Source organism: Neofelis nebulosa, chromosome 17, assembly GCF_028018385.1.
Source record: "Neofelis nebulosa isolate mNeoNeb1 chromosome 17, mNeoNeb1.pri, whole genome shotgun sequence".
Classification (NCBI taxonomy): Eukaryota; Metazoa; Chordata; class Mammalia; order Carnivora; family Felidae; genus Neofelis; species Neofelis nebulosa.
In genome coordinates this window covers 50160525-50177911 of record NC_080798.1, presented here as the reverse complement: position 1 = coordinate 50177911, position 17387 = coordinate 50160525, and the positions used below count along the sequence as shown (strand labels likewise).

The 17387-nt window shown below is 49.0% G+C and overlaps 1 protein-coding gene across 3 annotated transcripts in view; it reads left to right on the top strand.

Moving 5' to 3' along the window:
• CFDP1 (craniofacial development protein 1) overlaps nucleotides 1-17387 on the top strand; it is a 127178-nt gene extending 109791 nt beyond the window's left edge. For 2 of the 3 annotated variants that reach the window (XM_058707163.1, XM_058707164.1), the window contains 2 exons: nucleotides 6269-6427; nucleotides 17078-17387. In XM_058707163.1, coding sequence (XP_058563146.1) covers nucleotides 6269-6427; nucleotides 17078-17168 — 250 coding nt within the window. In that variant the 3' untranslated portion in view covers nucleotides 17169-17387. The remainder of the gene's footprint in view (nucleotides 1-6268; nucleotides 6428-17077) is intronic. The other variant, XM_058707165.1, reaches the window with a different exon arrangement.

Below are 17387 nucleotides of genomic sequence, written 5' to 3'. Positions count from 1 at the left end.
GTAAATCCAAAGAAGATCTAAAAGAGGACGGCGGTTCCAAGCAGACAGCTCTCAACGAAGAATTATCATCATAAACTTTCTTCCCATTTCTCAGGGAGTACCGTGACAGTTCCGGACCCATGTATGGCTCTGGAAAATAATCCCATGTGTGAGCTACAAAAAAATCCACTCCTGCCTTGTAAACAGATGACAAATCCTAAGGAAACTGGGTATCTGTGCCAAAGAATCTTTGTTCCAAATAATTTGCATTTTAGTGGTTATGCAAGTTATGAGACGGAAGGCATAGACTAGAGCCAGGCTCCAGTTCTAAGTAAAGGTCAGTAGTGCTTCCTTGTACATGTGTTGACCCTATTCTTGCCAGTCTACTTTTGGAGCTGCCTTTTCTGACATCTTGGTTCCAGTGCAGTGTTGACTCCTTTTGTCACGAGAAAAAAATTCATTTGGATAAGCCCATTATCAAATCACAGGGATTTAGTTCATTAAACACGTAGTGATCACCCACGTAGTGTGGGTGAGTCAGGAATGAGTAGGACATGGGAATGAGTAGGCTTCTCCTGTGAGCTCCAAGACAACAGGGGAAATAAGAACACCCCCCCCCCCCAAATTAGCAGTGGAAGAAGTCGGAGTATGGAATGGATCCCCAAAGGCTGTCTGTCCCCAACTCCAGCATCAACCAGGTAGAAAAGACAGGTGGGGAGGTGGGGTGGGTGAGACAGGCCGGAAGTCAGAAGCACAGAGAAGCAGAGAGTACTGGTCCCACGTCTTCCCTTGGGAACTTGGGCAGGTTTCTTAATCTTCTTGGATTTCATAGTTAACTCATCTCTAAAATAAGGAAGTTGGATTAAACAGCCTCTCATATGGTCCCTCTTTTGTGCTCTGAAAGTAAGTATGTGGTTATAATTTGCCTGTATGGCGGTCTCTTCTATTACATTGTCTCCTTGAAGCCAAAGATTATGCCTTATGTATTTGTGTGTCCCTAGGTCCAAGCACAATGTCTGGTATACAGTCATTTCTCAGTAATCCCTGATGGAGGAGTACAATGAATGACTGACTCTAAATTCATTCCCAAACCTAAAATTCTATTCTGTGGGCCGGCTGAGTTCCTGAGGCCAATTTTAAAGATCTTGGGGAAGATGTGCCCACTTTGCCTTCACAGTCAGTTGCAGTGTCCTGCCATCCTCTCTGTTTCCCCTTGTTATCTCCTGGTTCTTTCCCAGCACCTCTTGGAAATAAACAGCAGGATCCAGAGCATCATGAGGGCAGCTGGATAGAGCAGTGCTTTTGCTACAAAATGAATGGAATCAGTGGATTCGTTCGGGTGAATCTGAGTCCATGCTTCTGAGGCTGGAGCCAAGAAAACAAGTTACTAATGTCTTTCTGACATACTCAACAGGATAGAGCTTATCGTTTGGTTGCAGTGAATTTTGTTAAACTTCCATTTCTGTGACTCAGGAGAAGCAGAAAAAGTCCTAGCAGATTATCATCATAAACTTTGAATTGAGAAAGGAAAAAGATGACTGTCGTTTTGCCTTTTTTTGCCCCTTTTACTTTTTTGGAGGTTCTGAATCTGTGTGTGTGAGGTCTTCGTGGGTGTCTGGTGTTGGCATAGGTCGTTGGGCTGGGTGCCGTGGAAAGGGAACAGAAGAGAATTGCTTATTGAGGGATAACGAGCTCGAATACACGAGAGAAAAAAGCTTGATAGGAGCTGCTTTCACCAGCAAGCCCGCTGCACTCAGCCAGGCGCTCTTGGCGCAGAAGCCTGCTGCTTTAGAGGAGAGGGGAGCCGAGGCCATGCGCTTGGACAGGATTAGTCTTCACATCGAACTTACAGTAGTTAGGTCAGTAGAGGACAGTGGCGTTCAGGAGGAGGGGGTTGAAAGGCCATCGTTACATTGGAAACATCTCGGTAGCCACATACCGGACATGTCTGAGAATGAGCAAGTGAATGGTGCCTTTCTTTGGACTTGGCCTTGCAACAGGTGGATGAGGAGTCTCTTGAATGAAATACCGTGGTCTTCGGTGACACCGCTCACCACAGTTTAGAATCAAGATCCGAAAATCCATGGCTGGGGAAACAGGTGGTCTGTCAAAGGTGACCCTCTGGTAGTACCTTGCCCTTATGACTTAGGATCCAGTACAAAGAGAAATCGGTGGCTCTGTTGATCTGGTGCCTGCAACTGCACTGGTTCCTGCTGACAGCAGAGGGGTCTCTGAGGGAATTCTGACCTCCCCCTTCCCACAGCTGCCAGAGGTCTGTGGGAGGGCAGTGCTAATAGACGCCTCCTGGCGAGCCGCCCCTCTCGGGACCACTGCGGTACTCTCTGCGGCGCTCTTTCCTGGCCAAGAGAGCCAGCCGCCCTTGACCAGAAGCTGAGGCTTTCTTGCCTGCCTCTGCCCTCCTGAAAGCCTGGTTGATGAACCTTAACAGCAGAGCTAGGGCCGAGGTCATGGTACACGTGCCCTCCTGAAAGCTGTGATGGAGCGATGCCAGGCTTGTGCCACTGCAGCCCCGTGTCGAGTGGTGGGGCGTATGAGTGCTCCAAAGCCTGCAGGGACCCCACGCCCCAGATTCCAGAAGAGAAAGGGCTCTCAGTCGTGATGAGCCTCGCATGTTTTGGCTGCTGCCATAAATGTGTCATTCACTTTGATGTAGCCTCAAATACAAGACAGGTAATTTTGCTTTCGAGACTTATCAGATTAGGAAGTCACAAACCACATTCATGATCCAGTGAAGACAGACCTGGAAGCTTTCCCTTAAAGCATATTAGCACAGGGGACATTTCGCTGGTGTTTAGTGGTGAGCAAGGCAAAGGGGGATTATGGCTTTTTACTTTTCTGGAACTCTCTTCACTGTTAATGCTGCAAAAGATCATTATCTCAGACTTCTCAAAGTGATTGTCAGAAAGATGGTATAATTTGGGACTACCATCAGAACTGCAGCTGAGGGTGGGAGATGCTGTACAGAGCTTATGGTGCCCCTCGGGTGAAGGGACCAGGTTGTCATGAGCTGAACGATGAATGAAGGCAAGTAGAAATCACTCCCCTCGGGGCGCCTGGGTGGCTCAGTCGGTTGAGCGTCCGACCTCGGCTCAGGTCACGATCTCGCGGTCTATGAGTTCGAGCCCCGCGTCAGGCTCTGTGCTGACAGCTCAGAGCCTGGAGCCTGTTTCGGATTCTGTGTCTCCCTCTCTCTGACCCTCCCCCGTTCATGCTCTGTCTCTCTCTGTCTCAAAAATAAATAAACATTAAAAAAAAAAATTTAAAAAAAAATCACTCCCCTCAGAATCCCCAATTTAAAAGTATTCTGAACACCCTTTATTCTGCAAAGAGCTGATTCCCTCCCTCTAATTGTTTCTGTGATCCGGGCGACGTTGATTGAGTGCCTACTGTTTGTAACACCCAGTCCATGGGCCATAGAGAGATTTGGGGACACGGAGCTTAAGTACCCTCAGAGAGACGGAGCACGCACTAGGAAAGCAGTGTTGCGCCTAAGCAGTTAGGTTCCCCTCAAAGCAGGACCTCGGATAAGTCTGTTAGTGTAGGTCCTTCTTTGGGAAGCCGTCTTCGGGCAGCAGGAGTGAGGAGGTAGAGGGAGGGGATGGGGCAGGAGGGAAAGCCAGTATGAGAGTGTGTTTCCAGGGCTGCAAGAGCTCCTTGCCACCAGGACTTCTAGGAGCATTCAGATGACCTCCTGGAATTGCCTGTGTGAGGACAGGAGTCTGCGCCTTGTAGCTGTAGCCATCTGGGGCCATCAGGGTGGCCCCAATGGTATGACCTCCACCACGCGGCCAGGCAGTGCTTCCAACATGTAGGCAGGATCAGAGGAGGCCCTGCAGCCAGAAAAGGAAAGCCTCGAGGTGCATGCTTTTGGTAGATGTTGTCAGCAGTGATTCTGAGCCTGCTCAGAAGTGCCCAGTGTGGCGGCAGCTAGAATCAAAGTTCTCAAGCATCTGCTACGGGAAGGATCGGTGCTCGAATGGGTGCCCTAGACACACCACCAGGAGGCATCTCATCCAGAGATTGGCAAAGGGTCGGAGAAGGCTTCCTGGAGGAGTCGCCCCTAAGCTGAGACAAGACCAGATAAATGGGAGATGAACTCTAGGTTCAGGACTGTATGGTTGGACCTTAGCTTACAAGGGTAGATGTGGTGAGGGAAGATGAGGATGAACTTTGCAAGTTAGGAAGAAACGTATTCTTTATTTTAAGAGCAATGAGGGGTCAGGGAAGGGACATTTAAGCAGAAAGACATGATAAGCCTTGTGTTTCAGAGAATTCCCCCTAATGATGGCACGTGGAATAGAGGCCAGGGTGGAACAGGTGAGTGGGCTGGGACAAAACAGGTCAGGGAGACCAGAGAAGAGACTGCAGAGTGCTCCAGAAGAGATGATAAAATAGTAAGAACCAGGGCGATGGCAGTGAGGCCAGGGAGGAGGGGAAAGATGGGGGACGTACTCAGTTTCTGTACCCTCACTCATGCTCTGCTCCTGGTAAAAATACAGCCTGGGGGTGTGCGTGTGCGCGCGTGCGCGCGTGCTTTGATGAGAGATTGCTGTAGGAAGTGACTTATGTGGAAGAGAATTTTTAGAAGATGTGAAGTGAAAATCACAGAGAGCTGTTTGGAAAATTTTTAAGCAAACTGGGAAGTAAAATAGCTGTCAAAAAATATCTCCAGTAGATTCTCAGCTTAGACGTGAGACCGCACAGGGCACCGCACTGGGAGTCAGAAAGACCTTGCTTTGTCCTGGCTCTGCCTGTTCTATTGGCTTGACCTTCGTTGTGTCATTTAACCTCTCTGAACTTTGTTTATGTGTCCAATTCAAAATGAGGACGAGGATGCCTGTCCAGCCTGTCCTGCGTCCATCTTAAGCTAACATCGTGTGGTGGGATGTGACCACAACAGGGGAGCTAACATCCTCCTGACCAGCATGAAGAGGATGAGGGTGTGGAGGGTCATGGTTTGGCCCCCGGAGTCTTGTGTTCAGTGTGGACACCAGCCTGTCTGCTCGCTCTGAGGCAGGAACGGGCCATCCTTCACTGGCCCTGTGCTGCAGGGAGGTGGGTTTCAGAAGGGTTAGCATGACACCAGATCCTCTCGAGTGTTCCTCCCCCAATTTGGAGATGCAGTGGTCCTCTTTCACGGGTCGTAGTAAGAGTACAATGAGAAAATGGCAAGGGAAGCACTTGGAGAATTAGCATTCTAGGCAAGTGAAAGGTGTTACTGCTGATGTTATCAGTAGGACTTATGATGTTAGCTCATACAAGTTGTACATGTTTGACTCTCCTACAAATCCCAGTAAAGCAGAAAGTAACTTTCAGTTTCCTGTGTGGTCGTATACAACGTGTTTTAGTTCCATAAAGTGACCAAAGGCCATGTTCCTTCCATAGTTCTTTGCCCTGATGCCACCTTCTTACTAACTAGCTGCATTCTGTTTTCCTTATTTTATCTTCTACATTTAACAGTGACTGGAGACATGTGACCTGCCAAGACTTGAACTTGGGCGTATGGGGTTTCTCCCACAGTCCATGATCGTGTCACCAGCAAGTAGAACACAGGCTGTATACTCCCTCCCTCACATTCAGGGTGAGGAATGTTCTCCACCTCCTGGGAAAATCCAGGGTCCTGACTCACAGGAGTCGAAAGGAAACTGACCTTAGAGTCTTGTTAAGATACTGTGACTTCTGCTCATCAGTGTTGGGATCTGTTTCTCTTTCTCTTAAAGGAGTTCCCTGGGGCTTTAGGGCACAAACGATGACACTGACTCAGGGTGACTGACATTTGTTACACCTTTACTCTGTGCCCAGTGCTATTTTAAAGCACTTTACCTCCAAGATACACTACAGCCCTGTGAATAACTATTCACCTGGTAGGTTATAGGAAACCAGGGCAGATGCGGTTAAGTAGGCTCAGGTCACACCGAGCCAGAATATCTACACAGGCATGTGACTCCAGAGCCGTGTCTGAATCATGCGGCGCGTCTCCCTCTCTGCAAGTAGAGACCTGTCCTACAGAGCAAACAGAGGTCTTTAGGATTTCCTAGTCCTAGGTCCTTAGAGCCATCAGAGATGTTCAGCAGGAAAAGTACATTCGAATTCTGGTCTACTTAAAGTGTTCTCTACACCAGACAGGAAGTACTCTAAACACAAAAAAAAGGTTTCCATTAAGATAAAAAGCTCAAATCTAGGGAGCCCTGCAACAATCAGAAAAACCATGAATCAAGAGATGATTGTTCTTACATGTTTACACATTTCGTTTTTTCGCTTTCCCTAGGTTAAAAAGATCAAGTGGCATGACCAGCCTTTTGGGGAAAATTGGAGCTAAGAAGCAGAAGATGAGCACCCTAGAGAAGTCCAAGTTGGACTGGGAGAGCTTCAAGGAGGAGGAGGGCATTGGTGAAGAACTAGCCATCCATAATCGAGGGAAGGAAGGGTAAGGAGTAGTAGATTCCGTTCCTCTGAAAATGCTGAACACTCGGAAATAATTCATTATAGCCAGGCTGCCCAGTGTAAGCAGGCAGGCACTTTTCGTAGTGAAACAAAAAATGGGAGCACTTTGGCTTGTCGGTGAGGCTCTGTTCTAATACGGAGCAGACCCTCTGGGTGAGCAGCACACTGAGGGGCAGCGGGGGAGGGGACACGAGAGCAGCCCTCCTCTGGGGGCCAGTCACACCGGCCCAGCTGCCCAGCTGAGCTCCCTGAATGACTGCTCCCGTGAACTCTAAGTCCCCTGGTTTGGTCACATGGTCAGATCTGGCTGGCCGTGTCAGCCTTGGCCTGATCGGAATGGTTTGGCCTTCTGAGAAGCCAGACCAGCCCAGTGCTTCAGGAGCTGAGGCAACAGAGTGCCCAGATGTCATTGCCTTATCGCGGGATTGGTTTTGCCCGTGTCACTATGGCCCAGGCTGGGGCTTCAACCTGTACGACACACCGGCCCTCACACAGCACCCAGGCTGTCACTTGCACCCGCGTCTTCACTGTGGAATACGGAGAGGGCATCCGTAGGCTCTGTATTGAGGAATTATCAAAACAGATGGTGTTCGGTGAATACTTAGGAATCTCAGAAGGAGTAAAAAACAGAGTTGCTACAGAACAGGGTCCATGGCTCAAGGTCATCACTCCCTGCCCCCCTAACAGTGAAAGGAAGTGTTATGTGGCTGTCAGACAGCTCTGGGTCCTCACCACCCCCCTCATCAGGAAGGGCTCTCCCTGCAGCATACTGGGCGTTTCTGAGGCTCAGCTCCTTTGCTTGTTAATTGGGGTCATGATACCACACTCAGGGTGACTGTGAGGATCTCATGAGATAACGCATGTAACACATGTGTAACATACACATCACACACATGAAGTACCTAAAACCCTTTGCAGAGCCCCTGTCACGTAAAAGGATGCATTATGGGGTAGTCATTCAGGTTATTTGTGAGTTAAGTTATAATAAGGACAGGTAAGGGGGTTATTGGGAGGGGGTCACATTTCTAAATCAGGCCTCAAGATTATTTGAATGAACCTGGAAGCTGATCAGTATGTTCAAACATTTTTTTGTTAAGTGATTTCATGAGCTCATTTAACCATCAGGCTTCTAAGTCAGTCTGTCAAAGACAGAATGCCCCAGGACAGAGGCAGAAGTGCCGAAGCCTCCTGGAGAAGGCCCAGGATACATTTATTTATTTATTTATTTTTGAGAGAGAGAGAGAGAAAGTGAGAGCGAGCACAAGCAGGGGATGGTAGAGAAAGAGGGAGGGAGACACAGAATCCAAAGTGGGCTCCAGTCTCTGAGCTGTCAGTTGTCAGTGCAGAGCCTGACTTGGGGCTCGAACTCACCAACCGTGAGGTCATAACCTGAGCTGAAGGCGGACACCCAACTGACTGAGCCACCCAAGCACCCCAAGGGGAAGGCCCAGAATACAGCACGGGCAGGAATCTGTGTTATCTAGAGAAGGCCTCTGACCTCGCCCCAGACCTCCCCGCCTTTTTAGCTCTGGTAACTCACAGATCTTTCCTCTTCGCCACATTTGCCTTCTGATCTAAGGCAGCAAGGGATCTGCCAGTGTGTGCAACTTTATTGCTCCTCTGAATATTGATTGTATGGGTCGGACAATGTTCGTTCTGCTGAAGTTAATAGAGGTCTTATAAAAGTAAGGAGTGGTTGAAGATAAGGGAGAGTTAATAAAATGTAGACTGGAAGAGAAAACAAGATTAAAAGGACATCTGCCCAATGAGGACTTTTCAGGCAATGGAAAATCACGTAACTGGGTTAGGGAACTACTAATAGCATGCAGCTCTTAGGTGCTCTGCTTTCCCTCCTTCTCTGAGATCCTCCCCGCCCCCCTGCCCCATTTGATTCTGCTGATCTGATTCTGTTTTTCCGGTGCAGATCTGATGACTTCTTTGCCCTGCCTGTGGCTGTTCTCACCTTCCCTCTCTAGTGCCCACCCGCACACCTCCCCTCACCTGCCTTTCCTAGCTCTTGTAGTTGTAGTAAAGGGGCTCAACCCCTAGTCCAGGGAACATGCTATAGCTCCAGGGTCTCACCTTGGTTAAGCGTGAGGATGCTCTGGGGGTGGTTTCCAGAGTTGAGGTGACAAGGGCACCACCCCCATACAGAGCTGCTGAATCAGGAGTCAAAGGTATCTGTATCTTTAACTCACTCCTCAGGTGCTTCTGATACACAGCCAGGGTTGAGAATCACGAGACCATAACATCAAAATTCTAGAGATGAGAGCAAGATAGCCAGCTGCTGGGTGAGCCTTTCCAGCACACACGAAACTAGAGAGCCAACTTCAAAACAGGGAATGTCGAGAAGGGAAAGATTTCTCCTGAAAAAGGAAGGAGCATAAGAACCAGACCTGTAGGTCTGCTTGGGCAGAGGCAGCTCAGGCCCCCAATTCTTCTTCACAGGTGCCAGCAACAGCAAGGATTCAAGGGGAGGGAATCTCTGAGGGAATGTGTGCAGAATCCCAAGAGGTATATCCCTGGAATAAAGGTGATCTTTGCTGAAACCAAGAAGGGGAAAAGTCCTATTTGATAACATCTCAAACGAGGCACCTATGATTGGCCTCTGCCGTATATACTTAGAAGACTGTGACCTTTTTACAAGTACCAGATTTAAATTGATCTCATACAAGAATTCAGATCATAACTGGTGATAAAAATATTTCTGTTCTGCATTCTTGATTAAAATAAGATTGGATTGAGATTAAAAGCTTATGTCATGCTTTTTATATTTTCATAGAAACTCCAGTTCAGTACATGCTAACACATCTTCCCCCTTAAAAAGATTTGAGAGAATGTGAAGCTAGCTTGGTCAATTTTGGGTTATTACTGTCCAATTATTTAAAGGCAGTTTTGCCATCTTAAAATATGCATGTGAGGAAACAAGGTACCTTGAGAAACTGCAGGCACAGGACCAGGTCTGTTTTAACATGTGTGTCTGCTACTTCCATTGACATTTCATTAAATGTCAATAAACTAAACACTCCAGTGAAGAGACAGGGATTGGCACATTGAATTAGAAAATAAAAAACAACTAATTTACTGGTTAAAACAGACACATCAGAACAGCGGGATGCAGAATTGGTGAAAATAAAAAGATGGGAGACAAGATAAATCAAGTAGCCACTAACCAGAAGAAAGCTGATGGAGCTGTACTGTTACTAGACAAGATAGACTTTAAGACAGGAGCATTTCCAGAAACAAAGAGGAGGTCTCCTCGTAACGATGAAAACATTCAGTGCATCTGGGAGATTCGACAGCTCATGTTTGAATGTCCCTCTTGGCATTAACCACCGAAGCGTGGTCACTTCTTGCAACTCAGCAACCCCACACCAGCCATGTTCCCAGCAGAAATTCAGTTGTGTGTTCCCCAAAGACAGGTGTGAAGATGGCAGGGACAGTACCTTTCGTAATATCCCCAAACTGGAGGCAACTCAGGTATCTGTCAATAATGCAGTAGACAAAGTATGACGGTCGAATTGGCTTTATTAAACGGCTCGTCAATTGGGCAGCCTCCCGTCTACCGCGTAGAGGTCTACAGAAAGGAAAGGGTTTTTAAAGGCAGGACAAGGAAGTCATAAGCAAAAAAGGATTATTTCAGGTGAGGTCACCTCCATTTGATGACAAAACGGTTCTAATAGGTGGATTACCTCATCTTTCTTTGGCAGATAAAGAAGGCCCATGTGACAGATTACCTTATTGGTGCTAACCAGAAAATTCCTGACTGACCGGTTAAAGGTTACATTCCTAGGGGGTTGACACTGCAGTTAGGTTAGGTATTAAGTCTGGGTTTACTGACCTGGGGCCTTAACCTAAGTGACACCATTTTGGGCCTGAGGTTTTCTTTAGCAGTTCTCACACTGGGGTACTCTTTATTTATTTATTTTTTTAACGTTTATTTATTTTTGAGACAGAGAGAGACAGAGCATGAATGGGGGAGGGTCAGAGAGGGAGACACAGAATCGGAAGCAGGCTCCAGGCTCCGAGCCATCAGCCCAGAGCCTGACATGGGGCTCGAACTCACGGACCGCGAGATCGTGACCTGAGCCGAAGTCGGACGCTTAACCGACTGAGCCACCCAGGCGCCCCCACTGGGGTACTCTTTAGTAATTGGAATGAACATGGATAAATTTCAGCAACGTAATATTGCAGAGAAGTTCATGCAGTTTGATTCCATTTATATAAAGGTCAAAAACAGGCAAAAGCAGTGCTGTCCACTAAGTCATCTTGTGAAAGAAGCAAGTCGCAAAAGAATTCACACTATAAGTCTACTTCTGTCAAGTTCAGAATTAGGCACAACTAGACCATAATGTCGGGGGAACAGAAACTTCAAAGGCAAGCAAGCTCGCACCTGGCTGGGCTGGCGCTGGTGGACGAGTGACGCAGGGGCCTCCTCCAGGCCACCAGCATTCCGAGTCTTGACCTGGCCGTGGCCGCGTGAGGGCTCGCTCGATGATGATTCGTTTGCCTTGCCCGTTTCGTACACTTTAGTGTGTGTTTTACATTTTACGGTAAAACTGAATTGAAATTGAATTCAAATCCTCGCGCTACTACCAGCCTGCTATGTGCTTTAGCCCATTTCTTCACCTATAAAGTAGAAACTCTTCAGTGTACCTCTCGAGTTGAAGGGGAGATGGCTGAGGTGTTTATAAATATAGTGAGTCCTCTGCTCACTCTTCTTTCTCCCATCTGCCATTACTGACCACACCCCATCAGGGGCCTTACTCCTTCAAATTCCCTCCTGGTGTATCCCTGCCCAACTTTCAGGAATGCTTTCCACAGAGGTGGCAGATACAGCTCGGTGGCATTTCCTCCCAGTCCCCCTGGCTAGCCTCTTCCTTCTCTGGGCTTTTAAACTTGGGAAGTTCCAGCGCTGAGCCGGGCAGCCGTCTGTCCTCACATTCGCCCCACACCCCACCTCCCCCAGGAGAGCTCACTAGTTCCACAGCTTAGGTACCACTGTCTGCCGACGGCTCCCAGAAAAGCTCTCCCCTGCCTGACCATTCCGCCGAGCTCCAGACTCCCGTATCACCTGTCGGGTTGACATCTCCGTTTGCGTGTGCAAGACACACATCAGATTTAACATCCAACACCGAATACTTGCCTTCCTTCCGTAGACTCCTTCCTCAGACTTCTCAGAAAACGGCACCATCACCATCGATCCTCCCATTAAAAGAAAAACCTAGGAGTCATCCTCGATGACTTCCTGCTTTCTGCTCACTTCCTGAAAGTCCAATAGACCATTGTCTCGTAAAATACATCAGTCCGTCGCTTTATCCGGCCCCACTGCCCCTATTCCAGCATAAGCCACAGATGTCTGCTGGGCTCCCTGTTTCTCTGTCTGTACCCTTCCCTCCTTTCTCCCCAATAGCAGCTAAAAGGATTTTTGTGTATGAGCCATTTTTCCTCTCTTCCCTGCTGGAAGCCCTCCAGTAGCACTTGCAGTCAGGGTTCAGCTTACCCTGGCATTGTAGGCCCTTCGTGAGCTTTCCCTTGCCCACCTCATATCCCCTCTCCCCTGCCCATGACAGCCCAGCCTCTGTAGGGCTCCTCCAGGTCCTCCTCCACAATGGCTCTTACTTGTCACTCGAGTGCCACTCTCTAGAGTAGACTCCCCCCCGGGAACCATCAGTCACATCACCGTGTTTGAGTATGTTGTCGTGTCGTTCCATATACAGTGAGCCTCCAACAGCAGGGGCAGGTTCACCACCCCGTCACCAGCATCTAGAAGAGAATCTAGCCCAGGGCAGGTGCTGAGCCATTTCGCTGTCTAAATGTCCATTCCGCCGGCCGCCAGACAGCATGGCTTTGTTTTGGAATTAGAATTAGCCACCTGGAAAAGAAGGGCATGATACATCAGAATGATGTCTCCACCCAGACATCATTTCCAGGCCGCACAGTTGGTTAAAATGCCTATACCCAAGATGATCAGTCACCTGCACAGTAAAGAGTCGCTGCTCTTGCTCTGAGCCCTGGACTCCCGGGCCAGCCTGGTAACCCGATCACACGGGTTCCCCACAGTGTTCACGGTCAGCTGAGGCAGAGGCCGGCAGGCCTGGGGCAGGGATCCGTACAGAGTGAATGAGAACAGGCCCATTGGGCTTGGCTGCTGCTGGCGATCAAACTGAAGGTCGGGGGTTCGATGATTGGAAACCAGGTGCATTTGTGACGTGGAGAGACAGGAAGGAGAGCCCAGAGAAAATCATTTTTTCTCCGTTCTACCTCCAGGACCCCCAGGAGTCCGTCTTTCAGAACCAGCACAGCCTGGTGAGATGGGAGGAAAGCAGTGGAGATATTTCATTAAAATGTGGCCATTCTTTCACTCTGGGCCTCACACGCTCCTCCACCCTGTGGCGCGAGGTGGGGGCACGCAGGCTTGTGCGGCCCTGGGCAGGTTGCTTCTTTAGTTGCATTTCTCCGGCAGAAAAGGGCATATCTTATTACGTCCACCACGGGGCTTTATCTTCAGCCTGCCTCCACTGCCGCCGCCTCCTGCTGTTGGGACCTGAGCTGACCCGCGTTTCCTGTCGTGTTTGTGCCGCACTGCATCCTTGCTTGGGGAACTGAACGCTGGCGCTCTTGGAACAGAGCAGTAACGCGGCTGGAAATGTCCTTGGTCGTGTACCTGCTTCACCTGTCCTGGCACCTCCCTGTGCTCTTTCCCTGACTGGTGGGTAGGAGGCCTCTCACTGGCGGAAGACCGGGACAGCCCGCCCAGTGGGCCGTCCCACCCTCAAAGGCCTCTGATTTCTGGGGCGGGTGGAGGGCCATCCTTCCTTTGCTGCGTGGGTACCTAAGGAGTGAGTAGGTACGAACATATTCCCTAGAAGCACTTTCTACCCTTCTCTTACCTTCTGCCATTTTTCCCTCCCTCCTTGCTGGCCTGGACCTCAAACAGCTGGTACCAGAAGAATAATTTGGGTTGAAAGATCAAAAAGGTGTCAGAGCCTGTTGTATCTAACCTGGTTCTGAAAGGAAAAGCTAGAGAATCCCTTAGGGTTTGATGCTATTAGCATGTTTTATTAATGAAAGTAAGGAGCTGCTTCCTCTTAAATGGGCCACATAGAGCAATAGTAGCAGGAAAGGATGATGGCCCCGCCCCACCCCTGGCATCCCAGTGGACTAGGCCCAGTCAGGCTGGGTCCCCCAGGAGTGCTGGGCACAGGCCAGAAAAGTGCCATTGCACTTGTCAGCTGGTGGTTCTGTTCTGAGACTGTAACCTGCTTAAGGTGCCTGAAATTTCTTGAGGCTCCATTTAAATAGGCCATCTACCTGGACCACCTTGGAGGAGGTGGCCTTCCCCCCAACCCCTTGCTCTTGGTCTCTTAGTTCCTGTTCCAGCTGTCCCAGGTTTTGAGGCTTTGTAATGATACAGTTAAGTCAGAAGTGGGAAGCAAGCGGGGCGCCTGGGTGGCTTAGTCGGTTAAGCGTCTGACTTTGGCTCAGGTCATGATCCCGTGGTTCACGGGTTCGAGCCCTATGTAGGGCTCTGTGCTGACAGCTCAGAGCCTGGAGCCTGCTTCGTGGATTCTGTCTCCTGCTCTCTCTGCCTCTCCCCCGCTCATACTCTGTCTCTCTCTCTCAAAAATAAATAAAACATTAAAGATAAAAATTTTTTTAAAGAAGTGGGAAGCAAGAACCCCTCAGTGCTCAGCTGTTTTTGTTTTATTGTTTACAAAGCACTTCTCACAGGCTCACTGCTTTGTCAGGGGTATTGCCATTTTTATTCCTGCTTTACAGAAAAGAAAAATACGGCACAGAATTCAAGCGTCTTGCCCAAAGTCAAACATACCTAGTAAATATCACAGCTGCTCTTATCCTCTGCACCTTTCCTGTCTTTTGGCAGGTGGGGGGAGTCCATGTCCAATAGAAGTTTTGTTCCTGGCCGGCTCTCGGCTGGATCCTGTTAGTAGCTGCCGATGGCTGTGAATGGGGAAATACAGTTGCCAGGCCTGCCTTGATGACTTTTGTCCGAGTTGCCCTTGAGAATACAGTTGTGTTCTGCACATGTGCCCCTCGTGGCTGCCTGAATCCTTCCCTAAACCTGAACTCTGCCTGCAACTGCCTGTACAGCACCCAGCTTGGCTTCACTGGATCGTGTCAAGGTCAGCTGGACCTAGCACAGCTTCTGGGAACTTGCAAGGCCATCATTCGTGCTCAGTGAGCATCCTAATTTAAGTATTACTTCCTCTTTAAAGGAAAATCTAGAAGACCACAAATGCTCAAAGCCATGCACTTCCCCTTCCTTGCCTCCAGGCACTCTCTGACAGGTAGCACCGGGTGATGGCTCTCTTGCAACATGCCCTAAATTCCTCTCTGACTATGGTTCACCCCCTTTTTTTGCTGAACTTCGAGGGTCATTTAGTTAGAGCTGTCAAAACACGGATTCGCATCTTGATCTTAACCCAGGGCGGGTGGAGTAAGGTGAGGGGTAATGATAGCTGTGGTGTGGCAGAGCCCTTTAGTCGATATTGGTTAGCTGACCCCTCTGGAGAGTCACGGGCCCCTTGGTGATAGATAGCAGGTGAGCTCGTTCTGTCGCATGTCTGCTTCCCTACCAGTCTGCCCTGTCTTCTCCCTTTTATCAAAAGGGGATCCACGGTGTCTGTGGCTTTCCTGTCTGTCAGGGAATCTGAAATTCACATTTAACCAGGCATCCTGTATTTCACTCACTAAATCTGGTGGCCTGACCCTGAGGACTTATATCAAACCCAAGAGCAGGCTCTGCTGCTGTTTCCAGCCATTCTGGCCTCTGGTTGGTGGTTTAGACACAGCAGCTTAGTTCCTGATCCCCAACCAGGTGGGTAGTTACTAGTCGCTGATAATACCCATCAAGAGCTGACTGCTCCTCTTGGATCCTTTGTCCTCGGGACCCTGGTAGAAGCCGGCCTCCCAAAATGATGGTGACAACATTAGCTGCCATTTTATTGAGCACCTGCTCTGCTAGGTGTTATGTGTACACTGTTTCATTCAGTCCACACAGCAGCCCTTCAGAGTAGGAATGATTATCCATTTTTCTTTCTTTTCTTGGCAGATTAGGAAACAATTGGCAAAGTTATGTGGTTTCCCCAGAGTCATACAGCAAGTGGCAGAGTCAGGGTTTGAATCAGAGCCACCTCCGTCTCTGCAGTAAGGCATCGGGCTGGTGGCCACAGCCTTAGGCTGGAAAGCAGATGGGATGGACCGCAGGAGGGAAGGCAGGGCCTGAACTCAGCAAAGGAACACGGGCTCCTGAACCTGGTAACATTCTCACCCTAAACACAATGACCTTGTAATGACAGATGCACATTTTACACAGTGCAACAAAAGAAAAATTAGTGCAGAGATTCAATTATGTCTCCCATTTTCAATGACAGTTTTGCTCTCTCAGTAGATTAATTAGCAGCACAGAACCCCCCCCTCCCCTGGGTGAGACGCAACCCACTTTATGGCACGAAAGTGCATTAAAATGCAGCTTGTCTCATTAAGCTGCCAGCCTCTCCTCCTCTGCTGCCGGCTTCTGCCTTGCACCTCCTTCCCAGCCTGCCTGGGAAGACGTGGGGAAGCTGTGTCTGCCGAACCTGGCCCCCATTAGGGCGCACAGCACTGACCTTTTAAGGGGCCCCTGTATGTATGTGGGCAGCTGCGCTCACTCTCCTTCCCTTAGAGGCACTTCAGGGAGGCCTTTCTGGACCCAGTTGGGCAGAGGGCACCGGAGATAAGCAGGGAAGGAAGGAGGGGGCTGAAGTCAGGGGCTGAAGTCAGTGGAATCCCTTTTTTTTTTTTTTTTAATGTTTATATTACTAATTTTTATTTTTGAGAGAGAGCCTAAGCAGGGATGGGCAGAAACACAGGGGGACAGAGGATGTGAAGTGGGCTCTGTACTGTCAGCAGCAAGCCAGATGAGAGGCTTGAACTCACGAACCATGAGATCATGACCTGAGCCAGAGTCCGACCCTCAACCACCTGAGCCACCCAGGTGCCCTGGCAGTGGGATCCCCATAAAGTGAGTGCTTTGGGTGCCCTCTTGAGCTTCACCGCAGCCCCAGGAAGTAGTTTCCACGAAGACCCTGTTCCTTCCATTTTCAGCTGCGCCTTTTTTCCCATTTTGCTGTACTATACACAGGCAGGATGCATAGCTCTCTCTCCCCCACCAACCCAGCACACCACTACGACCAGGAAACACGGCATCACTGTTTTGCCATTGAGAAAAATGAGGCTTCGAGATCTTCAGTCCTTGACCAGTGTGGCTTAGCTAATGTGTAACAGAGCTACCCACTGAACCTTGCTCAACTAAGCCTGTGTTCTATCCCTAAAACCTTGTTACAAAACTGCCCCAGCAGCCAAGCCGTGGATGAATTGTTGCTTTCTCTTTTTCATTTTACTTTCAACGACATCTGAACCAGAAGCGTCCTTGTTTAGACCAAATGCCTGTGGCTTGGATGTTCCAAAGAGAGTTGCGGGTGGTCACTTGGTCATTTGTTTGTATGCACTATAACCGGTGATCCTGCCAGCCAGGTGGACCGTTCACACCTGGGGGGATGGGACAGTGTGGGGGAGGCATTGTTCTCCTACAGGATTCTTCTGACAAACATTTTATATTTTCTTCTAGGTACATCGAACGGAAGGCTTTTCTAGACCGAGTGGACCACAGGCAGTTTGAAATCGAGCGAGATCTCAGGCTGAGCAAAATGAAACCCTGATGTTATAGGGGGAAATCAGTAGCAGCTTAATCCTGTTTACAATGTGAGCTTCTTGTGCGTCTGTGAAATGTTTCCGGTGTTTCTCATCACCTGTTTCCCAGCAAGGTCTTTTTTCTACGTTGAACTTTCTGTCTTTGTATCTTGACCTCACATGGTTTCATTCATTTTACTTTTAAAAGTTTGTCCTTACAAAAATAAAAATGAAAGTTGGTCCTACAA